This window comes from Hylobates moloch, unplaced genomic scaffold (genome assembly GCF_009828535.3).
Source record: "Hylobates moloch isolate HMO894 unplaced genomic scaffold, HMol_V3 SCAFFOLD_1, whole genome shotgun sequence".
Taxonomy (NCBI): Eukaryota; Metazoa; Chordata; class Mammalia; order Primates; family Hylobatidae; genus Hylobates; species Hylobates moloch.
This window is the reverse complement of record NW_026652276.1, coordinates 59,191,659-59,217,381: the sequence shown is the minus strand read 5'-3', so window position 1 is coordinate 59,217,381 and position 25,723 is coordinate 59,191,659. Positions and strand designations below refer to the sequence as shown.

Genomic DNA, 25,723 nt, shown 5'->3' with positions numbered 1-25,723 from the left:
GTGCTCCAAAAGTTACAGGTTTTGGAACATTTTGGATTTTGTATTTACAGATTTGGGTTACTCAGCCTATACCTATGAAATGCTTCTGTGGTGATGAGGGAAGTAAATTGTTAAATGTATTATAGGATGATGTACTTTAGTATTCCTCCACATGTACCCCGTACATTTGTACAAATAAAAAGATATCCAGTATAGTTGAAGATTACCTGAAAGAGAATTTTAAAAAGTTTAATAAATATTACTTAGTTATTACATCTATAATGAACCTTAACACAAGACTTAGGTGTTACTCCAAAAATAAAATGGGACAATAGACAAGAACTTAAAAAAGTTAACTGTTGTTAGTAATACATAACTTCAATTACAGCACAAATATTAATTTATAAAGTCAAGTCTAAAAGACTTCTAGGAATGATGTCCATGTCTTGCCTCCGAATGATATCAAAACAAAACTACAGCCTGGACAGGATCAAAAGAGTTATCAAGTAAAAACTACAATGCAACAATATCATTCTAACTGAAGAGAAAAAATATAATCACTTAAGAATTTCAAAAATCTGCTGGGCATGGTAGCTCACTCTTGTAATTGCAGCACTTTGGGAGGCCAAGGCAGGTGGATCACCTGAGGTCAGGAGTTTGAGACCAGCCTGGCCAACCTGGTGAAACCTCGTCTCTATAAAAATACAAAAATTAACTGGGTGTCGTGGCACACACCTGTAATCCCAACTACTCCAGAAGCTGAGACAGGAGAAACACTTGAACCCAGGAAGCGGAGGTTGCAGTGAGCTGAGATTGCACCACTGCACTCCAGCCTGGGCAACAGAGTGAGACTCTGTCTCAAAAAAAAAAGTATTTCAAAAATCTTACTTCTTTAGGGTTGCTAAACAATTTGAGTTCCTAGACTCCTTTGAATTCAAATTTAGAAACTAGAACTAATCTAATTTAATCTATTAATGTAAACTTTCCTTTAGGAAAAATATTTTTCAGATCACCTCACATCTATTAAGCTTATTAAAGAATATATTTTGTCGAGAACACTATTCTAGACCTTACTAGACAACAAGATGTTCAAATAGTAGTGCTATTTTGAGTTCTGCAGATCTCCAAACGGCTTTCTGCTGAGGCTGAACTAATTTACACTCCCACCAACAGCATATAAGGGTTCCCTCTGCAGCCTCATCAACATTCTTACATTCTTAGTTTTTGACTTTTTTTTTTTTTTTTTTTTTTTTGAGTTAGAGTCTCACTGTCACCCAGGCTGGAGTGAAGTGGCATGATCTTGGCTCACTGCAACCTTTGCTTCCCGGGTTTGAGAGATTCTCTTGTCTCAGCTTCCCGAGTAGCTGGGACTATAGGCACTCACCACCACGCCCGGCTAGTTTTTGTATTTTTAGTAGAGGTGGGGTTTTGTCATGTTGTCCAGGCTTGTCTCGTCCTGACCTCAGGCAATCCAAACGCCTCGGCCTCCCAAAGTGCTAGGATTTCAGATGTGAGCCACTGCGCTTGGCCTATTTTTTGACTTTTTAATAGTAGCCATTTCTATTGGTGTGAGATGGTATCACATTGTGGTTTTGAATTGCAGTCTCTGATAATTAGTGACATTGAACATTTTTTCATGTTGGTCGGTCACCTGCATGTCTTCTTTTGAGAAGTGCCTGTTCATGTCCTTTACCCACTTTTTAATGTTTTTTTCTTGTTAATTTAAGTTCCTTACAGATTCCTTTGTTGAATGCATACTTTGCACATGTTTTCTCCTATTCTGTAGGTTGTCGATTTATTCTTTTGATGGTTTCTTTTGTGTACAGGAAGTCATTAGTTTAATTAGGTCCAACTTGTCAATCTTTGTTTTTGTTGTATTTGCTTTTGCGATATTGGTCATAAAGTCTTTGCCTAGGCCAATGTCCAGAAGAGGTTTTTCAAGGTTTTCTTTTAGAATTTTTGTAGTTTGAGGTCTTACATTGAAGTCTTTAATTCATCTTGAGTTAATTTTTTTGTATGGTGAGAGGCAGGCTGCATATGGCTAGCTAGTTTTCCTTGCACCATCTGTTGAATAAGGCATCCTTTATCCATTCTTTATTTTTGCCAACTTTGTTGAAGATCCATTGTTTGTAGGTGTGTGACTTTGTTTCTGGGTTCTCCATTCTGTTTCATTGGTCTGTGTGCCTATTTTTGTACCAGTACCATACTGTTTCGATTACTGTAGTCCCATAGTTTGAAGTCAGGTAATATGATGCTGCTGCCTTTGTTCTTTTTGTGTAGGATTGCTTTGGCTATTTGGGCTCTTCTTGCTTCCCTGTGAATTTTAGAATAGTTTTTTATAATTCTATGAAAAATGATGTTGGTTATTTGATAGGAATTGTGTTGAATTCCTTTGGGCAATGTGGTCATTTTAATGATACTGATTCTTCTAATCTATGAGCATGGAATGTTTTTCCATTTGTATCATCTGTGATTTCTTTCATCAGTGCTTTGTAGTTCTCCTTGTAGAGATTTTTCACCTCCTGGGTTAGATGTATTCCTAGGTATTTTAATTTTTTTTTTTTTGGTATGTGGCTATTGTAAATGGGATTACATTTTTGATTTGGTTCTCAGCTTGAATGTTATTGGTGTATAGAAATGCTACTGATTTTTGTGAATACTTTTTTAAGCACTTGCTTATGAGTGAGCATATGTGATGTTTGTCTTTCTGTGCCTGGGTTGTTTCACTTAAGATACTGACTTCCAGTTCCATCCATGTTGCTGCACAATTGATTCCTTTCCTTTTAATGACTGAATAATATTCCGTTGTATATATACACCACATTTTCTTTATTCATTCACCCATTGTTGAACCCTTAGTTGATTCCATATCTTTGCTAGTGTGAATAGTGCTGTGATAAACTTATGAGTCCAGCTATCTTTTTGGTATATTATTTCTTTTCCTTTGGTTAGATACCCAGTAAGAGAGATTGTTGGACTGAATGGTAGTTCTATTTTTAGTTCTTTGAAAAATCTCCATACGGCTTTCTGTAGAGGTTGTACTAATTTACGTTCTCATCAACAGGGTATGAGTTCTCTTTTCTCTGCATCCTCGCCAGTATCTGTTTGTTTTTTTGTTTAACAATAGCTATTCTGACTAGGGTAAGATGATGATGTAGTTTTGAATTGCATTTCTCTGATGATTAGTGATGTTCAGCATTTTTTCATATACCTCTTAGCCATTTGTATGTCTTTTGAAAAATGTCTATTCATGTTCTTTGCCTACTTCTTTAATAGGTTATTTTTATCAGATATATCTATATATATATTTTGAGATGGGGTCTTACTCTGTCTTTTAGGTTGGAGTGCAGTGGCACAATCTTGGCTCACTGCAGCCTCCACCTCCCAGGCTCAAGTGTTCCTTCCATCTCAGCTTCTCAAATAGCTGGGACCACAGGCGCACACCACTACGCCCAGCTAATTTTTTGTATTTTTAGTAGAGATAGGGTTTCGCCATGTTGCCCAGGCTGGTCTTGAACTCCTAACTTGGCCTCCCAAAGCGCTGGGATTACAGTCATGAGCCACGGTGCAAAGCCAAGCTTTTTATCACAGTAGCTTTCCCCCCCACCTTCGATAGATAATCTTTTTTGTTTCTTAAGAACATACTTGGAGAAATCCATGTGACTGTAAACACTTTGGAATGAGTTAGGATGGTTTTCAACTCATTTGGGAATTAAGGATAAATGACAGGTCAGGAGATATATACAATAGTTAGACTATGTTAAGTAGCCTCTAGAAAATCAATAAAAATGGAGCATGACTCATGTGCATTGACCTGTAAGAACAGTGGTTCTCAAATGTCTTAGTTTTGTAGTTTTTACCATGTTTATACTCTTAAAAATTTGAGAGCTTTTGTTTATATAGATTATAGCTATCAATATTTACTGCATTCAAAATTAAAACAGAACATTTTAAAATTTAAGTATTAACTCATTTAAAAATAAACCTATTTCATATAAACATAACCTTTTTTGAAGTGAACAGTAACTATTTTCTAAAGAAAAAAATTTGCAGGAAGAGTGACATTGTTTTTGTTTTAAAAATCTTTTTAATGTCTGGCTTAATAAAATGCCTCTGAATTCTCATGAATCTGCTTCTCTGTTCAACCTGAGTCCGTTGAATCCCATGAAGTTGCCTCTGGAAAACTCCATTGTACACTCATGAGAGACTGAGAAAAAGGCAAATGAAACTTCATGTTTTTGTGAAAATAATTTTGGGTTGGCTGATCTCATGAGAGAGTCTTGGGGGAGCCAAGGATTTTCAGACCACACTTGTAGTACCGCCACAGGAAATAAACGTGTTAACTAGATTACTGCCTCAGAGCTCATGCTTTGGATTCCAATTGCCTGGATTGGAATTCCAACTAACCTTCTGGATGTTATTTAATATTATCCTGTTTCCTGATTTGTTAAATGGACTAATTGGACCTTGTGTAGGATCGTTAGAATTAAATAAAATTACACTCGTAAAGTGTAATAATCACTTAATAAAATGCTACCTTTTTTTTTTTTTTTTTTTTTGAGACAGAGTCTCTCTGTCACCCAGGCTGTAATGCAGTGGTGCTATCTCAGCTCACTGCAACCTCCGCCTCCTGGGTTCAAGCGGTTCTCCTGCCTCAGCCTTGAGAGGAGCTAGGATTACAGGCATGTGCCACCATACCTGGCTAATTTTTGTGTTTTTAGTAGAGATGGGGTTTCACCATGTTGGCCAAGCTGGTCACAAACTCCTGACATCATGATCCGCTCGCCTTGGCCTCCCAAAGTGTGGGATGACAGGCGTGAGCCACTGGCCTGGCCCTTAAAATGCTACCTTTTACTATCAAAGTTTTAGTCCTGTTATGTCACGCTTGCTCAGAATTTTGTGTTGGTTTCCTACCTCACTTAGAGCTTTAGCTTCTACAGTGGCTTTATAAAGTTTTTCTTCATGATCCGGCATATAGCTGCCTCTCTGCTCTCATCTCCTTGTTCTCATCTCACATCCCCCTCACTGTGCAAATAGTGGCCTTCTTGCGTTCATCTAAGACCAGTCATGTCTTTCCTCATGGCCTTTGTTTTATTATTTTCTCCACAAAATGTTCACTTCTTCAAATATTGTTTTGCTTCCCTTGTCCTTCAGGTTTTTGCTTTAACACACCTCAGTGAAATCCTTTTTCATTTAACCCACCCACACAAATTGGCCCTGTCTCCCTTCTCTGCTTTTCTCTATAGGATTTTTAGTTTTGTAGCACACTGAATATTTACTTATTTGTCTCTCTTTCTCTAGAATGTAGTCTTCAATAGGGATGGATTTTTTGTTTTTATTTGTCTAATCTAATGTGTTTACTGCTGTACCTTCAATACCTAGGTTGATGCTTGGTGCATATTTAAGTGCTGAAAAAATATGTTTTGAATGAGTAAATCATTATTGCTACTGTGAAGATGAAAGGGAAATAGTCTCTACTTCTCACAAATGTATAGCCTTAATTGGACAGTGCTTCTGAGATAAAATGAACTTTGTAAAGTGTTTAGCATGGCGTGTTGGACACACAGAAGTACTCATTAATTGGTGGCTGTTACTGAAGAATAAGAAATAAAAGGATAAGACATTTTAGATAGAAATGACCAGAATAAAAGAAAATTGCATTCACATTTTAAGGGGTAGGGTAGATATTGTTTAGTGCATACTGGAAAAGTAAGGTTGGAACTGTATAGCTGAGGCCAAGGCATTCGGATTTTGTTCTGTGGGTAATACATTTTTGCATGTTCTTAAGGCAGAGGTGCTGTGATGAAAGTGGTAGGTTTGGAAGATGAAACCAACAGAAGTCTTTGAGGTTGCCTGGGATATCCTTCTGGTGTCGGCTTAACCAGACATGCTTAATGAAACATTTAGATAATTTATCATACATAATAAAACATTTGCAAAATTATAAACTGTGCCCAATTATTACTTCTTCTAATTGTATGGTAGCATGAAATTGCTATTTGACCACAGTTGTATGTTTTGAACTATTTATGTAATTGCCAACTTTATTAGACTTTATCATTTAAAACTAAGATTTTTGATTTAGAATCAATCAAGGTGTTTATACTGGCAACTAACTTGCTAAATATACTAATATAGGGCAAAGTATGTTTAGTCCAGCAAGTATCGGTCAGCCACGAAAGACGACATTATCTCCTGCCCAGTTGGATCCTTTTTATACTCAAGGAGATTCTTTGACTTCAGAAGATCACCTCGATGACTCTTGGGTGACTGTATTTGGGTAAGGTTTTTAGATCATTTGCCTTTTAAAAACCGTACCCTAACATTTTATAATGAATATAATCAAACATACAGAAAAATGGAAAGAAGTGCATAGCATACACCCGTATTACTACCACCTAGGTTCTGTGGTTAACAGTTTGCTACATTTGCTTTATCATTTATCCATCTATCAATTCATTCTTTTTGTTGGTACATTTCATAATAAGTTGTAGACATCAATACATATTACCCTGACACTTGAGCATGCGTGTCATTAACTAGAGTTTGATATTTGTTTGTAGTTTTTTTAATCGTTTGTCTGTTTATTTCTTCCCAAATTATTTTCTCTTAAGCATATTTGCTAGATGGAACACAGTTGTCTCTTTAGACTTAGGGAACTCCTTCCCCTTTTTCTAGTGACTAGTTCTCTACATCTAGTGGAATTCACCAGTTTTGAACTAACAGAATGAACATTTACACACACACACACACACACACACACACACACACACAGTGTCACAGGGTTGATACTTTCTAGTCACAAAATATTGAATATTAATAGAAACAGAGTATGACAGTCCTCATTACGTTTTTGAATAGATTTTTAGGTCCAAAAAATACTTTAAAATGCCTTTTTAAAAAAAAATTTTTTTTATTTCCATAGGTTTTTGGGGAACAGGTGGTATTTGGTTACACAAGTGAGTTCTTTACATGATTTGTGAGACTTTGGGGCACCCGTCTCCCGAGCATTATACACTGAACCCAATTTGTAGTCTTTTATCCGTCACCCCTTTCCCACCTTTTCCCCCTGAGTCCCCAAAGTCCATTGCATCATTCTTATGCCTTTGCATCATCATAGCTTTGCTCCCACTTATGAGTGAGAACATACGATGTTTGGTTTTCCATTCCTAAGTTACTTCACTTAGAATAAGTGAGTTAATTCACTTAGAATAATAGTCTGCAGTCCCATCCAGGTTGCTGCAAATGCCATTAATTAATTCTTTTTTATGGCTGAGTATTCCATTTTGTATATATATATATATATATCTATCACAGTAAAACTCCTTAGAGATCATATTGTATAATGTTTTATTTTACAGGTGAGGAAACTGAGGTGTAGGCAGATTAAGTGATTTATTCAGAGTTCACATCTAGTTATTATTAGCAAAGCTCCAGCAAAAACTTAGGTCTTTTGATATTCAAGCTGATATTTACACTCTACAAAAATACAGTTTGTTTCTGAAAGTATGATTTGCCATACTGTATTAGTCCGTGTTCATGCTGATATTTACACTCTACAAAAATACAGTTTGTTTCTGAAAGTATGATTTGCCATACTGTATTAGTCCGTGTTCATGCTGATAAAGACATATCCAAGATTGGAAAGAAAAAGAGGTTTAATTGGACTTAGGGTTCCATGGCTAGAGAGGCCTCAGAATCATGGTGGGAGGTGAAAGACACTTCTTACATGGCGGTGTCAAGAGAAAATGAGGAAGAAGCAAAAGCGGAAGCCCCGATAAACCCATCAGATCTCATGAGACTTACTCACTATCATGAGAATAGCCCAGGAAAGACTGGCCCGCATGAATCAATTACCTCTCCCTGGGTTCCTCCCACAACACATGGGAATTCCGGGAGATACAATTTGAGTTGAGATGTGGGTGGAGACACAGCCAAACCATTTCATTTCATTTCATCCTTGGCCCCTCTAAATCTCACGTCCTCACATTTCAAAACCAATCATGGTTTCCCAACACACCCCCCAAAGTCTTATTTCAGCATTAACCCAAAAGTTCATGGTCCCAAGTCTCATCTGAGTTAAGGCAAGTCCCTTCCACCTATGAGCCTGTAAAATCAAAAGCAAGATAGTTATTTCCTGGATACAGTGAGGTTATAGGAATTGGGTAAATACAGCCATTCCAAATGGGAGAAATTGGCCAAAACAGGGGTTACAGGCCCCCTGCAAGTTCAGAATCCAGAGGGGCAAATTTTAAAGCTCCAAAATGATCTCCTTTGACTTCCTGGTCTCACATCCAGGTCACCCTGATGCAAGAGGTGGGTTCCCATGGTCTTGGGCAGCTCCACCCTTGTGGCTTTGCAGGGTACAGCCTCCCTCTTGGCTGCTTTCCCATGCTGGCATTGAGTGTGTGGGTTGTCTAGGCACAGAGTGCAAGCTGTCAGTGGATCTACCATTCTGGGGTCTGGAGGATGGTGGTCTTCTTCTCACAGCCCCACTAGGCAGTGCCCCAGTAGGGACCCTGTGTTGGAGCTTTGACCCCACAGTTCCCTTCTGCACTGCCCTAGCAGAGGTTCTCCATGAGGGCCCCACCCCTGCAGCACAATTTTGCCTGGGCATCCAGGTATTTCCATACATCTTCTGAAATCTAGGTGAAGGTTCTCAAACCTCAATTCTTGACTTCTGTGCACTCACAGGCTCAACACCATGTGGAAGCTGCCAAGGCTTGGGGCTTCCACTCTCTGAAGCCACAGCCCAGGCTCTACATTGGCCCCTTTCAGCCACGGCTGGAGGGGCTGGGACACAGGGCACCAAGTCCCTAGGCTGCACACAGCATGGGGACCCTGGGCCCGGACCACAAAACCACTTTTTCCTCCTGGGCCTAGGGGCCTGTGATGGGATTGGCTGTCTTGAAGGGCACTGACATGCCCTAGAGACATTTTCCCCATGCTCTTGGGCATTAACATTAGGCTCCTTTCTAGTTATGCAAATTTCTGCAGCTGGCTTGAATTTCTCCTCAGAAAATGAGTTTTCCTTTTCTACTGCGTTGTCAGGCTGCAAATTTTCTGAACTTTTATGTTGTGTTTCCCCTTTAAAATGGAAGGCTTTTAGTAACACCCAAGTCACCTTTTGAATGCTTTGCTGCTTAGAAATTTCTTCCGCCAGATACCTTAAATCATCTCTCTCAAGTTCAAAGTTCCACAAATCTCTAGGGCAGGGGCAAAATGCCACCAGTCTCTTTGCTAAAACATAACAAGAGTCACCTTTGCTCCAGTCGCCAACAAGTTCCTTATCTCCATCGGAGACCACCTGAGCTTGGACCTTATTGTTCATATCACTATCAGCATTTTTGTCAAAGGCATTCAGCAAGTCTCTAGGAGGTTCCAAACTTCCCACATTTTCCTGTTGTCTTCTGAGCTTTCCAAACTGTTCCAACCTCTGCCTATTACCCAGTTCCAATGTCGCTTCCACATTTTTGGGTATCTTTTCAGCAATGCCCCACTCTACTGGTACCAATTACTGTATTAGTCCATTTTCATGCTGCTGATAAAGACATACCTGAGACAGGGAAGAAAAAGAGGTTTAATTGGACTTACAGTTCCACATGGCTGGGGAGGCCTCAGAATCATGGTGGGAGGCAAAAGGTACTTACATAGTGATGTCAAGAGAAAATGAGGAAGCAAAAGCGGAAGCCCCTGATAAACCCATCGGATCTTGTGAGACTTATTCACTATCATGAGAATAGCATGGGAAAGACCAGCTACCATGATTCAATTACCTCCCTCAGGTCCCTCTCACAACACATGGGAATTCTGGGAGATACAATTCAAATTGAGATTTGGTTGGAGACACAGCCGAACTGTATCACATGCTGATACTGGAATGTATCTATTATATATTTTTTGGGATTAAAAAACATAAAAATAACACATGAGCTCCTTGAAGGAAGAAAGGTGCACAGTAAATGTTTAGTGGATTTTATGTATTCAATTTATTTAAAATTAAAAAATCAAAAGGTATGTAAGAATGTACAATGAAGTTTTCCCTTTTGCTTTTGTCCCAAGCTAGTTTTCCTCCTCTTTAAGGCAATGATTGCCACCTGTTTTTTGTGTATGTTTCCAGAGAGATTTTATGTGTTACTGATTTCTATTTAGGTAAAAAGCAGGGTCATAGCATTCTGTTCTCTAGAAAGTCCATACTCAGTCCTATATCCATAGCAGTTTGGCTGGCGTGTTTTTATTCTTCTTCTTTTACATTTACATTTTTATATTCTCTCATAAAATGGCTTTTTTTTTTTTTTTGAGACAATCTCTCTGTTATCTACGCTGGAGTGCAATGGCATGATCATAGCTCACTGCAGCCTCCAATTCCTGGCCTCAGGCAATCCTTGTGCCTCAGCCTCATGAGTAGTTGGGATAACAGGCATGAGCCAGCTTGGCTGCATGTTTTTGAAAATAGGTACCCACTCTTAAATCTGTTTTTCAGGCTCAGTAGTAGTGGTTTAACTTTTAAGATTTCCAGTAATTAGATAAATTACTTGAAGCACTCCTAGTATTTTTTCGTATTTCAGACATTAACTTTCCCAGCTATTTATTTTTTTACTTTCATGTTTTAATAACCCTCTATGACTTTAATTTCAAGAACTGAAGCATTCTCCTTTAAGGGATAAAGTATTTTATTTTGATAATTTATGGGGAAGTACCTCTAAAAGATGCATTATATATGTTCTTTCTTTGGTAGTTTAACCTTTTCCTACTGACTTAGGGTTATGAAATATCATTCATTGTTTTGGGTGATTCTGCTATAGAGTACTAGAATGTAAGTTTCTACTCAAAGTGGTCCAAGAGTTTTAGAATTATGTTTTATTTCTTAAGTACTTCCCTCACTTGCAGCCATTCTTTCTTCTTTTCATTTTTGTTTTATCTCTGCCCTGTAGGCGCCCAACCTATTTGTTGTTTTTCTTTGTGGTGAGAAATTTCACATCCAGATTTTATACAAATGAATTTTGAGTTCTTATTGCAGTGAATATTTTACTCATATAGATTTTATTTAATTAATTAATTAATTTTGAGACAAGGTCTTACTCTGTCACCCAGCTGGAGTGCAGTGGCACGATCTTGGCTCATTGCAACCTTTCCTTCCCAGTTCAAGCGATTCTTCTGCCTCAGCCTCCTGAGTAGCTGGGACTACAGGCGCCCACCACCATGCCCAGCTGATTTTTTGTATTTTTAGTAGAGGCGGAGTTTCACCAGGTTGGCCAGGCTGGTCTCGAACTCCTGACCTCAGGTGATCCACCCACCTCGGCCTCTCAAAGTGCTGGTATTACAGGCGTGCGCCATTGCGCCCGGCCTCACATAGATTTTCAATGTGTTTGGTTTCTGATTTATTTTTGAGACTCGGATTTTTCTTTTTTACTTTAGGGTTCTAATTCAGTCTTCAGATAACTGAAGTTAGATAGCCATTTCTATGCTATTGGTAGTGGTTATTGTTTTCAAATTGAAAACAGCTTTATTGTTAAGACTATAAAAGAATAATATGTCATCGTAGAATATCCAAACCATACAGAACTTTATAAAGAAGAAAGTAAAAATTACTTAGAATTTTCTCATGGAGAGATATGGCTAATCAAATTTTGGTAACCGTCCTTTTAAGTGATTCTATACCATAGATATTGATGCTGAATTTTCTCTGTTATAAGACTAAATTTCAGAATTTTTAAGTGATGCTCAATGTATAATGATTCGTTTATAATTTAAAATTCTTTATCTTTTCATAACCATAGTATACCTAAATATATTACATATTAACATACACATATTGAAATAAATTATATATAGAACTGCAATTTTATAGTTTTTTTCTAAGACCTGGATAATGGCAATGAGAGTAGCATTTTTAGAGATTTCAGAGGTAGAATCTGAGGATGGAGAAGAATGGCAGAATAAGACTAACTTTAAGGTATTTGTTTTTGAGTGACTGGTCATTGACAGAATTAGCCCATATTGGGGAAAACAGGATGATCAGCGCTCTCCTGTTAACGTTCTAGACAGTTGGGGGGCATTTATCTTGAAACTATCTTGTAGTAATTTGCATTCACATTGATAGTAGAAGCTGACTGTTTTCTTTGGACAACTCTTTGTTTCAGGTTTCCTCAAGCATCTGCTTCCTACATATTACTACAATTTGCACAGTATGGGAATATCTTAAAACATGTGGTAAGGCTTAATTTTTTTCAGTTCAGAGTTTTGACTAAAGAGGGATAAGTTGTGAATTGAGAGAAACTTTGCTTCTGAATTTTGTGGATTTTTTTTAAACTTAATTTTTTTTTTAAGTTTTGATATAATCCTTTGAAGTCTGGAAGGCTGGAAGTTGCATAGTTGTTGATAAAAAGAGGTATAGCGAGAAGATATGGAGAAGCGAGAGTTTGAAAATCCACCTCCTCTCACCTCCTTTCTTAAATAGTTTACAGTCTTAAAAAAGATAGATTATACCAAGTATTATATTACTGTTTTCCAATTTGAGCTTCTTTTATTGGGGATAAAAGAAGTAGGAGGCGGTTCCTGAGCTTTTAGAGTTTTTAGAGCTTTATAGCTCTAAAATTTAAAAAATTATCTTAACTTGTGCTACAAGTTATAAGTAACAAATCTTTTTTTGTTGCTAGAGATTGACTTAACTCCTATACAAAATCAGATTGAGTGGTTTTAAATAATTTTATGGCAAATGTTGCTTTGATCTCTTTACAATAAACGTATTTTGAGAAGTATTTTACTTTCAGAGAGTATGTACATATTGATCGTAGAGAATTGAGAGATTGTTGAAGCTGTTTTAAATACGATTTTTGTTGAACTTCACAGCTTTTTACAAGGCATCAAATACGGAATGGAAGTGAATTTATCTTCACGTGTTCCTATTTTCTAGTAGAATTCATTAGATGTAGATTTTATATATTTTCTATTTTAAGAGACAGTTTTATTCTTTGCAGATGTCTAATACAGGAAATTGGATGCATATTCGTTATCAGTCTAAACTGCAGGCTCGGAAAGCCTTAAGCAAAGATGGGAGGATTTTTGGAGAATCCATCATGATTGGTGTAAAACCATGTATTGACAAAGTAAGTTATTGGTGATGTAAGCAAAGTAGCTTAATCTATATGAAGAGCACAAGACCAAGGATTGAAATTGGTGGTTGTGTCACTTGGTTTCACTGTGTCTGTTTTTCTTCGTTTGTAAACTGTGATGATATTTATAGTACTCTTTGTGGTAAGCCGAAGGTATTTAATCATAGACTTTAGAATTTAGAGGTAATCTGTCCTCACCTCTTCATTTTTCAGATAAAGAAACTGAGAGGGCTTAAGTAACTTGTCCAGAGTTGTTAGAGGTGAGGCCTAGATTTTAGGTCTCTTGACTACTAATCCATTCTCTTTCTTGTGCAAAGCGATACCAGATACTTTAAAGTACTTAAATGGAATGGTACTATTTCAGAATGAGTTCGTTCACATTAATGTTAACTGATAGTTAACTTTTAAATGCCAAAGCTTTTTGTTTCAAAATATTTCTGTTTCAAACTATTTTAAAATTATTCTATATGTACTGATTAAATAGTACAGAGTACAATTTAAACTGTTCTTTGTGGCTTGTTAAATCATTGTAAACATTCTTTAAGTATATGTGAACTTGTACTACATACCAGGCATTGTGCTTGGTGCTAGTATACACACATTAATGAACAAAGCAAGATGTGGTTCCTATTCTTAGAATCTGTTATATCAGTGTAGTTATATAGTTATAATACTGTGCTGTAACAAATGTTTGCAGAGGCCAGAAGAACATTTGGGGTAACTAAGCTCTAAATAGCTTTGGATTTTGATTCTTTCCAATCCAGGTTTCCCTAAGAATTTTTTTTTTGTCCTTGCTGATTTTTCATAGTGTTTTAGGAAGTTCTTATTTCTGTGGTCTGTAGTTGTATTGAGATTGTTTGAGGTCACTGAAGTGAGATTTCTGGCTGAGCATTCAATCTCAAATGCTACCTAAGAAGCAAATATTTTTTCAAGCCTAAAATTATTTGGAAGTTTAATTAGAGCAAATAAAGTATTTCATCTTTATCTTTCAATTAAATTTTCTAAGTAGGATGTAATACTGGATGATATGTATTATGTTTATAAACAAAGGAGTTATTTCTTTGTTTCTCCAGAGTGTTATGGAAAGCAGTGACAGATGTGCTTTATCATCTCCATCTTTAGCCTTTACACCACCAATCAAAACTCTAGGTACACCAACACAACCTGGAAGTACTCCTAGGATTTCTACCATGAGACCTCTTGCTACAGCATACAAAGCCTCTACTAGTGATTATCAGGTATTTTAAGGATTGCATAAAAAAAGATGTACTTTGATGGCTGAGTGCATAGCATGCTTAACTTTTTCATTGTATTGATTTGTATGCCATTAAATGTTTCCTGAGGAGGCTATTACCTTGATGAAACCTTTACGCTTTAAAATTTTTCTGTTTTAAAGTTAGCATCTTGGCCAATGGGAAAGTTATCATGAATTAAAAAAAATTTTATTTGCCATTCCTTTAAATTTTTTTAGAGTTGTTTTAGCTTTTTCTAAGTTATATTTGCATACATACAAAATGTATCCCGTGTGCATCTTTGACATGAGGGCGCATTAAAACTATTAAATTGATGACTAAATTGATGGTATCCAAAGTGCAGAACCTTAGGTTGGAGTAGCTTTGGTTATTTATTTATTTATTTATTTTATTTTATTTTATTTTTTTTGAGATGGAGTCTTGCTCTGTCCCCCAGGCTGGAGTGCAGTGGCGCGATCTCGGCTCACTGCAAGCTCCGCCTCCTGGGTTCACGCCATTCTCCTGCCTCAGCCTCCCGAGTAGCTGGGACTACAGGCGCCCGCCAACACGCCCGGCTAATTTTTTGTATTTTTAGTAGAGACGGGGTTTCACCGTGTTAGCCAGGATGGTCTCGATCTCCTGACCTCGTGATCCGCCCGCCTCGGCCTCCCAAAGTGCTGGGATTACAGGCTTGAGCCACCGCGCCCGGCAGCTTCGGTTATTTAAATGAAGACATTGACCAACCTCCAGACAAAAAAATTTCTCACTTCAAAAAAGCTTAAAGAAGTTCATTATGTTCTTTGAAGAATGGTAGAAGTATTATGACCTCATTCAGTATATTATTGTCTCCTACTGATTAGCCAAGTGTTCGAACTTAACCAGCTGCAGAAACAGGTCCTGAAAACACAGTACATGAAACACTTGAGCTTTAGTAGGGCAGATAGTGGTAGTTCAGTTTTTTTACTTCCTCTGAAATTTGGAGATTATTCTAGAACTGTTTTTTTCTTTAGTTTCTATTACTGTTATTTTAAATTTCCCATTTTGTGCAGCTTTTGTGTTATTCAATTTTTCTTTCTTTTGTTTTAAGATGGAATCTCACTCTGTTGCCTAGGCTGGAGTGCAGTGGTGCTATCCCAGCTCACTGCAACCTCTGCCTCCTGGGTTCAGGTGATTCTCCTGCCTCAGCCTCCTGAGTAGATTAAAGGCACGTGCCACCACGCCCAGCTAATTTTTTGTAATTTTAGTAGAGATGGGGCCATGTTGGCCAGGGTGGTCTCGAACTTTTGACCTCAAGTGATCTGCCCATCTTGGCCTCCCAAAGTGCTGGGATTACAGACATGAGCCACTGCACCCAGCAATTCAGTTTTCTAATTTAAGAAACAGTTGTTATTTGCTTTGCCAAAGAAATAAAATTTTGGCATTCTTAAAAGCATAAGGATATTCTAAGTCCATATTTTAATTTTAAAAATATACAATTCAGGCCGGGTGCAGTGGCTCATGCCTGTAATCCCAGCACTTTGGCAGGCCGAGGCGGGTGGATCACGAGGTCAGGAGATGGAGACCATCCTGGCTAATACAGTGAAACCCTGTCTTTACTAAAAATACAAAAATACACAATTCAGTGCTATAAATGCATTTTGGTGTTTCTGTTTTAAATGAGCAATTCTAGAATTGACTATGACACTGAAGTAACAATAACCTAACAGTTTTTTTTTGTGTGTGTTTTTAATAGGTTATTTCTGACAGACAAACGCCAAAAAAAGATGAAAGTCTTGTATCCAAAGCAATGGAGTACATGTTTGGCTGGTAGTAGAAGACCCAGGAGGAGGTTGCTACACTAAAACAGAGTTAGCAGAGTGCTGCTGGTTCCTTCGGTTAGTTATATAACCGTTCCTGCAGTATTGGATAGCTATCTCATACTTCTTTTAGAAAGAAGCCTTTTTCATTAAGGATACAGTCTATTTGTAGCTCGCACTTTAAAAGATGCTTGAGATACATTTTAAAGAAAACTAAAAATCCCTGTAAATAGGATTTTATGCTTTCTGTAACAGTGCATGCTTCAGCACAGAAAACTCAGCATTGATTATTGTAAATTAAATAACTGAAATTGTGGTGAGACGTCATAGTCTTCATTAGAACGTGGGGGTGAATTTCATGAAGGGGAACTATAGTTATTTCTACTGACACAAATATTATAATTAGCAATTTGAATTATGGTCTTTTAATTTAGATAGTATTTAATATTTTAATTATCCTTGTTTGTATATGTCCTGTCACAGAGTGTCCTCTTGGTATGTTCTAAAACGAGCATTCTTTTAAAAAACCTAAAGTTTCTTGATAATAAACATTGTCAATGATATGTGTATTAGTCTGTTTGCATTGCTATAAAGGAGTACCTGAGGCTGGATAATTTATTAAAAGTAAAAGAGGTTTATTTGGCTCAGGGTTTAATTGGCTTGTAGCTGTACAAGAAGCATGATGCTTTACTTGTGGAGGAAAGTGAAGAAGAGTGAGCATATCACATGGTGAAGGAGAGAAAGAGAGCAGGAAGAAGGAGGTTCTAGACTCTTTTTAATAACCAGATCTCACATGAACTCATTACTGCAGGGAGGACACCAAGCCATTCATGAGGGATCTGCCTCCATGATCTAAACATCTCCCACTAGTCCCCACCTCCAACATTGGGGATCATATTTCAACATGAGATTTGGAGGGGACAGATATCCAAATGATATCAATATGTATTGAACATTTTTTGAAAGGGTGATTTATTATAAAAAGCTTTAAGTATTCATTGAAAGAGAAAATATGTATGAACCACTGTATACCAGCTTTAATTACCGTTAAATTTTGCCATACTTGTTTCTTTTCTTCCCCTTTTATTTTGTTTAAAGCACATCCCAGATGAGATGTCATTTTACTCTAAATACTTGAGGATATATCAAAAAAGAATATTTCTACTTGGAATTACAATGTCAGTATCCCACTGAACATAATTAATATCTTTTTTTTTTTTTTTTGAGACAGATTCTTGCTCTGTCACCCACAGTGGAGTGCAGTGGTGCCATCTTGGCTCACTGCAGCCTCTACTTCCTGGGCTCGAGTGATTCTTGTGCCTCAGCTTCCCAATTAGCTGGCGTGCACCACCATGCCTGGCTAATTTTTGTATTTTTAGTAGAGACGGGGTTTCACCATGTTGGCCAGGTTGATGTTGAACTCTTGAACTCAAGTGATTCACCCGCCACGGCCTCCTAAAGAGCTGGGAAGTATTACTAAGTAATACTAAGGAATGTACTGGCATGAATGAAGATTCTTTTATAAAGTATATTTTCATCTGAAAACTTCTACATTGAAGTCTTTTTCTTCCAATTTAGGATTATATTTTATATCCTATTTCATAATGTGTAGAACTCAATTATTCAATTTAGAACTGGCTACTAAATTCCATTTTAAAAGTCCTGCATTTGTATTTGAATTAATACACATTTTATTAAAAGGTTTGTTTATTGGAGGGGGTGTTTTATTTATTAGCATAGGCCTTCATGGACTGTGAAGTTTGCTTTTGGGCTAAAAATATTTGTTTGCTATATTTTGTTATTTCTCCCGGTATCATACCTTACCCATCTTTGTATCTGTCATTTATTTTAAAAGATCCAGGAAGATTTCAGAAAGCAAGCTGTCTTATTTTTGAACACTATATAAAAACAACAAAAGTGGAATATCTGTGATGTTAGGAAAGTTACCCGGAACTAACCCTCCTTTTAAAAGCTCAGAGAAGCTGCCTTCAAGCAAATATAACATGAAACTATAGTCATGCAAGGTTGTTTAAAAAAAAAAAAGAGTATAAGGAAGAAAATAACATCCCTGTAGACATTGAAAGCACACCAGAAAGGCATGCCCATAAAATGGATAGAAGCTATAGTGTAGTACTTAACATTGAGTTTTAAGACGTTTAGAAAATGATACAAGATATGAAAGAACAACAGAAATAAAATTGAAGAACTTGGGAAAATACTAGTAATAGAGGAAAATCACTCATAAATTAAGACTAGAATAAACAACAGCTGATGAACAACAGATACTGCCCTAAGAGAAAAGAAAGATAAAAATGGAGGACTTTTAGAAATCAGAAAAGAGATAAAAAGGATTAGTAGGGGTAGGACAAACTCTAGAGACAGAAAAAATGCAACATACAGAACAAAATCAAATGACTACTTTGATGAAAAAAATTTGGAACTACACATTGGAAGAGTAACCTGCCTACCTGAGATTATTATACTGGGACAACCAATGGCAATATACAAACTTTGGGTTTGACTAGACAAAAACAGCAAATGACTTATAAGAGCAAGAGTTAAAACACCAGCACTATGTCAGGAGGAAAAAGAATAGCCCCTTTAAGATATCTGTAGAAAGAAAATGTGAGTAAAAGATTTTGTATCTACCAAAACTGATTAAATATAAAAATAACTCCTCAGACGCTATCAATGTGCAAGAATTCAGGGAACGTGTTTCCCTTGAGTGTGTCCTGAGGAATGGACTAGAAAATGCACCTCCAGCAAGCTAAGTGCCTAGAAAGATGACATAAAGGCTGGTGAGCATTTAATTTTATGTTACATCATGAGCAAAGTGCTGATCAGGTTTATTGCTTGAATTGAAGCTCAGGCCACTGGGTACCTTTTCCCTTATCATTGTCTTTCAAGTCTACTCAGGCTAATATGGCAGGAGTCAGTCTTTGGTTTACAGTAAAATACCAAGCTGCTTTATCTGTGAACCAAGCCTGGGGTTTTTTCCTCCTCTGTCACCTGATAGTAGTGGTGAACCCCAACGAAGCCATGAGCTGAGGGAAAGGTGCTGGTGTCTTGGAGGTGAGTTACATGGGCCACCTTTTCATGGAAGTTGGAGCCCTAGGAACTGCTTGGGCACCATCCCGAATGTAACATGAGTTATTACTATGCTGGTCTATTCTTTGGGTTTGGTGGATCTGACAATACCCAGCTCATGATGGATAGCTGTGGTCACATAGTTGATGTGCTGTGATGTGAGGAGCTACTCTAAATAGTGACTAGTTACCTGCTGCGGAAAGACTGACTGAGCTCCAGAAACCTAAAGGTCTGTGTTATGACTTATGCAATCAGGGCTTGCCAGAGACTCTAGCATCCTTGTCTACCAGGAATGTCTCTGGCATCATGGGATTTGCCAGGTCATATGGCCTAAATGTCGAGTTATTTGTACTATAAGCTGGACCTTGCTCCAGAACTCGCTCACTCTGGGCCCCACTAAAATCTAAGCCACATAAGAAATGGGTCAAAGGAGTTTTCCTGTCTACGATTTGTGTTTCTAAAATCCAGAAGCCTGTAAAGTGCTGTATCTCTTTTTAATGGTAGGAGGATCAAGGTGAAATAAATTATCCTTTAGTGATGGGCATTCCTAGCATGCTCCTGACCAATGGACCCCTCATAACTTCACCAATGTGGTTGTCCTCTGAATTTTTGTGGTTTATCTCTAACCCTCTGGAATGCATATGACTTAGGGCATCCAGAGTACTTCCAGTTGTTTCTTTTTTTATTTTTTGAGACTGAGTTTCACTCTTGTTGCATGGGCTGGAGTGCAATGGCGGGATCTTGGCTCACTGCAACCTCTGTCTCCCAGGTTCAAGTGATTCTCTGAGTAGCTGGGATTAGAAGCGCCCACCACCATGCATGGCTGATTTTTTGTATTTTTAGTAGAGACAGGGTTTCCCATGTTGGCCAGGCTGGTCTTGAACTTCTGACCTCAGATGATCCACCCGCCTCAGCCTCCCAAAGTGCTGGGATTATAGGCATGAGCCATCGCACCCGGCCAGTTAATTTCTTTAGAAAAATAATTTTTCTTGTGGTACAATACATATTACATTAAAATCACCATCTTATCTCCCTGTCCCTCTTTTTTTTTTTTTTTGGAGACAGCGTCTCTCACCTAGGCTGGAGTGCAGTGTGCAATCACAGCTCACTGCAGCCTCAACCTCCTGGGCTAAAATGATCCTCCTACCTCAGCCTCCCGAGTAGCTGGGACGACAGGCGTATACTACCATGCCTGGCTAATTTGTATTTTTTAGTAGAATTTGCCACATTGCCCAGCCTGGTCTTGAACTCCTGGGCTCAAGTGATCCGCCTACCTCGGCCTCCCAAAGTGCAGTCATTACCGGTGAGAGCCACCGCGCCCATCTCATCTTAAAATAATATTTAAGAGATGTTCAGTGATATTAAATACATTCATAATATGCAACCATCATCACTATCCATTGCCATAATTCTTTTAATCTTGCACAAATGAAACTCTATCCATTAAGTAATACCCCTCCCCTTCTCCCAAGCCCTAGCAATCACTATTTTTCTAGCTCCAAAATTTTGACTATGCTTCCTCATATGAGTAGAATCTTGCAGTATTTGTATTTTTGTGACTTGCTTATTTCATTTAGCATGATATCTTCAAGATTCATATATGTTACAGCATGTCAGAATTTCCTTCCTTTTTAAGGCTGAATAATATTCTCTCGTGTGTATATTACCATATTTGATTATCCATTTTTTGATTTGTTGTAGGGTACACAGCAACTAGAACAGAGGGTAAGAACACAGAATACATTAATACCTTGTCTAAGATCACACAGATACGTAGTAACAGCAATAGGACAAAAACTTTTTTTTTTTTTTTTTAGAATGCAGTTTTGTGGAACTGTAACATTCTGAGATTTAGGTGTTTTTAGTTTCTATTTTAGGTCCAGGAGTACATACGCAGTGTTATTACATATGTTAATTGTCTGTTACAGGGATTTAGTGTACAGATTATTTTGTCACGCAGGTAATAAGCATGGTACATGATAGTTTTTCAGTCCTCTCCCTTCTTCCACCCTCCAACTTCTGTTGTTCCCTTCTTTGTGTCCATGTGTAGTCAATGTTTAGCTTCCACATTGAGTACACACGGAATGAGAACATGCAGTATTTGGTTTTCTGTTCCTGTGTTAGATTGCTTAGTATAATGGCCTGCTTCTCCATTCATGTTGCTGCAAGGTACATGATTTTCTTCTTTTTTATGGCTGTGTAGTATTCCATGGAATATATGTACCATATTTTCTTTATCTAGTCTATTACTGTTGTTGGGTATTTACATTGATTCCATGTCTTTGCTGTTGTGAATAGTGCTGTGATGAATATGTGTGTGCATGTATTTTTATGGTAGGATGATTTATATTCCTCTGGGTATATACCCAACAGTGAGGTTTCTGGGTTGAATGGTAATTCTGTTTTAAGGTCTCTGAGGAATTGCCACATTGCTTTCCACAATGGCTGAACCAATTTACCTTCCTACCAAGTGTTCCCTCTTCTCTGCAACCTTGCCAACATTTTTGTTGACTTTTTAATAGCCATTCAAACTGGTTTGAGATGATATCTCACTGTGGTTTTGATTTGAATTTCTGTGAGTAGTGATGTTGAACATTTTTTCATATGCTTGTCGGCTCTATATGTCTTCTTTTGAAAGGTGTCCGTTCATATCCTTTGCCCACTTTTTAATGAGGTTGTTTTTGCTTGTTAATTTAAGTTCCTTATAGATTCTGGATATTAGACCTTTGTCGGATGTACAGTTTGCAAATATTTTCTTTAATTCTGTATCTATTTAATCTGTGTAATGGTTAATACTGAGTGTCAACTTGATTGGATTGAGGGATACAAAGTATTAATCCTGGGTGTGTCTATGAGGGTGTTGCGAAAGAGATTAACGTTTGAGTCAGTTGACTGGGGAAGGTAGCTCCACCCTTAATCTGGTAGGCACAATCTAATCAGCTGCCAGCAAATACAAAGCAGGCAGAAAAGGAGAGAGACGGGCCTAGCCTGGAAGCCTACACTTTTTCTTGTGCTGGATGCTTCCTGCCCTCGAACATTGGACTCCAAGTTTTTCAGTTTTGGGACTCCGATTGGCTCTCCTTGCTCCTCAGCTTGCAGACAGCCTATTTTGGGACGTTGTGATCTTGTAAGTTAATACTTAATATACTCTCCTTTATTTTTATATATATATGTATATACATATTTATATTTATATATTTATATGTCTAATATTGTCAGTGGGGTGTTGAAGTCTCTCACTATTATTGTGTGGTTATATAGGATATATATATAGGATATATATATCTCCTATTAGTTCTGTCCCTCTAAGAGAACCCTGACTAATACAATCTGTTTATAGGTTGTTTTGTTTTGTTTTGCTGTGCAGGAGCTCTTTAGTTTAATTAGGTCCCATTTGTCAAGTTTTGTTTTTGTTGCAATTGTTTTTGGCGCCTTCGTCATGAAATCTTTGCCAAGGCTGGTATCCAGAATGGTATTGCCTAGGTTTTCTTTCAGGGTTTTTATAGTTTTAGATTTTGCATTTAACTCCTTAATCCATCTCAAGGTGATTTTTGTATATGGTATAAGGAAGGAGTCCAGTTTAAATAGTCTGCATATGTCTAGCCAGTTAGTCCAGCACCATTTATTGAATAGGGAGTCGTTTCCCCATTGCTTATTTCTGTCAACTCTGTCGAAGATCACATGGTTGTAGGTGTGCAGTTTTATTTCTGAGTTTTTTTGTTTGTTTTGTTTTGTTTTTTGAGATGGAGTTTTGCTCTTGTTGCCCAGGCTGGCGTGCAATGGCATGATCTTGGGTCACTGCAACCTCCACCTCCTGGGTTCAAGTGATTCTCCTGCCTCAGCCTCCCGAGTAGCTGGGATTACAGGCTCGCACCACCACGCCTGGCTAATTTTGTATTTTTAGTAGAGACGAGGTTTCGCCATGTTGGTCAGGCTGGTCTCGGAACTCCTGACCTAAGGTGATCTGCCTGCCTGATTTCTTTATTTATCTCTGTGTCTGTTTTTGTACCAGTACCATGCTGTTTTGGTTACGGTAGCCCTGTAGTACAGTTTGAAGTTGGATAATGTGATGCCTCCAGCTTTGTTCATTTTGCTTAGGATTGCCTTGGTTATTTGGGCTCTTTTTTGGTTCCATGAATTTTAAAATAGTTTTTTTCTAATTCTGTGAAGAATGTCAATGGTAACTTAATGGGAATAGCATTGAATCTATAAATTACTTTGGAATTATGGCCATTTTAACAATATTGATTATTCCTGTCTGTGAGCATGGAGTATTTTTCCATTGGTTGTATTATCTCTGATTTCTTTCAGCAGTGTTTTATGATTCTTGTTGTAGAGATCTTTCACCTCCCTTGTTAGCTGTATTTCTAGGTATTTTATAACTTTTGTGGCTATTGTGAATGGTATTGCATTCTTTATTAGGCTTTTGGCTTGGATATTCTTGGTGTTTAGAAATGCTACTGATTTTTGTACACTGATTTTATATCCTGAAACTTTGCTGAAGTTGTATATCAGATTTAGGAGCTTTTGGGCAGAGCTTATGGAGTTTTTTAGATATAGAATCATATTGTCTGCAAACAGAGATAGACTGACTTTCTCTCTATTTGGATGCCTTTTATTTCTTTCCCTTGACTGAGTGCTCTAGCCAGGAATTCCAGTACTACATTGAATAGGAGTGGTGAGAATGGGCATCCTTGTCTTGATACGGTTCTCAAGGGAAGTGCTTCCAGCTTTTGCCCATTCAGTATGATGTTGGCTGTAGGTTTGTCATAGATGCTTTTTATTATTTTGAGGTGCTTTCCTTCAGTGACTAATTTGTTGAGAGTTTTTGACGTGAAGGGATGTTGAATTTTATTGAAAGCCTTTTCTGCATCTATTGAGATGGTTTTTGTACTTAGTTCTGGTTTATATGGTGAATCATTATTTACTGATTTGTGTATGTTGAAGCAACCTTGTATCCCAGGGATAAACGCTGCTTGATTTTTATAGATTACCTTTTTACTATGCTGCTGGTTTTAGTTTGCTAGTATTTTGTTGAGGATTTCTGCATCTATGCTCATCAAGGATATTGACCTGAAGTTTAGTTTCCCTGTCCTGTCCTGTCCTGTCCAGTCCTGTCCTTTCAGACAGTCTCACTCTGTTGCCTAGGCTGGAGTGCAGTGTCGCGATCTCGGCTCACTGCAACCTCCGCCTCCTGGGTTCATTCAAGTATTCAAGTGATTCTTCTACCTCAGCTTCCCGAGTAGCTGGGACTACGGTAGCCCGGCTAATTTTTGTATTTTTAGTAGAGACAGGATTTCACCGTGTGGCCAGGCTGGTCTCAAACTCCTGACCTCAAGTGATCTGCCCGCCTCAGCCTCCCACAGTACTAGGTTTACAGGTGTGAGCCACTGGGCCTAGCCAACTTTTCCCTCTTAACACTTCTTTAGCTGTGTGCTAGAGATTCTGATATGTTGTTTTATTCAAATAATTTCTTTATTTCTGTCTTAATTTCCTGTTTATACAAAGGTTATTCAGGAGCAGTTGTTTAATTTCCATTTAATTACATGATTCTGAGTGATTTTCTTAGTTTTGATTTCCATTTTTATTGTGCTGTGGTCCGAGAGTGTGTTTGGTATGATTTAAATTTTTTTGAATTTGGTGAGGATCGTCTTATGGCTGATTATGTGGTTGATTTTAGAGTGTGTGCCATGTGCAGATGAGAATATATATTCTGTTGTTTTGGGGTGGAGAGTTCTGTTAGGCCCCTGGGTCAAATGTTGAGTTCATGTCCTGAATATCTTTGTTAGTTTTCTGCCTCAATGGTCTGTCTAATATTGTCAGTGCAGTGTTGAAGTCTCCCACTATTATTGTGTGATTATCTAGGTCTCTGTGTCGGTCTCTAAGAACTTGCTTTATGAATTTGGATGTTCCTGTGTTGGATGCATATATTAATATATTAGGATAGTTTGGTCCTCTTTTGGAACACTTTACCATTGTGTAATGCCCTTTATCTTTTCTGATCATTGTTGGTTGAAAGTCTGTTTTGTCTGAAATTGGAATAGCAACCCCTGCTTTTTTCTGTTTGCTGTTTGTTTGTATTTTTTTTTTTTTTTGAGACAGAGTCTCGCTCTGTCACCCAGGCTGGGGTGCAGTGGCGCGATCTTGGCTAACTGCAAGCCCCGCCTCCTGGGTTCATGCCATTCTCCTGCCTCAGCCTCCCGAGTAGCTGGGACTACAGGTGCCTGCCACCACGCCCGGCTAATTTCTTTTTGTATTTTTAGTAGAGATGGGGTTTCACCGTGTTAGCCAGGATGGTCTCGATCTCCTGACCTCATGATCCACCCTCCTCGGCCTCCCAAAGTGCTGGGATTACAGGCGTGAGCCACTGCGCCTGGCCATTTGTATTTTTGCCTGACAGTTATTTTGGAGAAGCAGTCTTCAAGTTCTGAGATTCTTTCCTCATCTTGGTCAATTCTGCTGTTAATACTTATGGTTGTATTATGAAATTCTTGAAGTGAATTTTTGAGCTCTG

General features: G+C 37.9%; 1 protein-coding gene across 5 annotated transcripts in view; it reads left to right on the top strand.

Annotated features, from left to right (window-relative positions):
• NUP35 (nucleoporin 35) overlaps positions 1-25,723 on the top strand; it is a 95,584-nt gene that overhangs the window by 20,582 nt on the left and 49,279 nt on the right. For 3 of the 5 annotated variants that reach the window (XR_009214003.1, XR_009214001.1, XR_009214002.1), the window contains exons 5-9: positions 6,118-6,259; positions 12,123-12,192; positions 12,960-13,088; positions 14,168-14,332; positions 16,059-16,200. Coding sequence is in view for 2 of the 5 variants with exons in the window: in XM_058440420.1 (XP_058296403.1) it covers positions 6,118-6,259; positions 12,123-12,192; positions 12,960-13,088; positions 14,168-14,332; positions 16,059-16,136 (584 nt within the window). In the remaining 3 variants the exon portion in view is untranslated. Of the gene's footprint in view, positions 1-6,117; positions 6,260-12,122; positions 12,193-12,959; positions 13,089-14,167; positions 14,333-16,058; positions 16,733-25,723 lie in introns of those variants that run through there. The other 2 variants (XM_058440420.1, XM_032755206.2) reach the window with 1 other exon arrangement.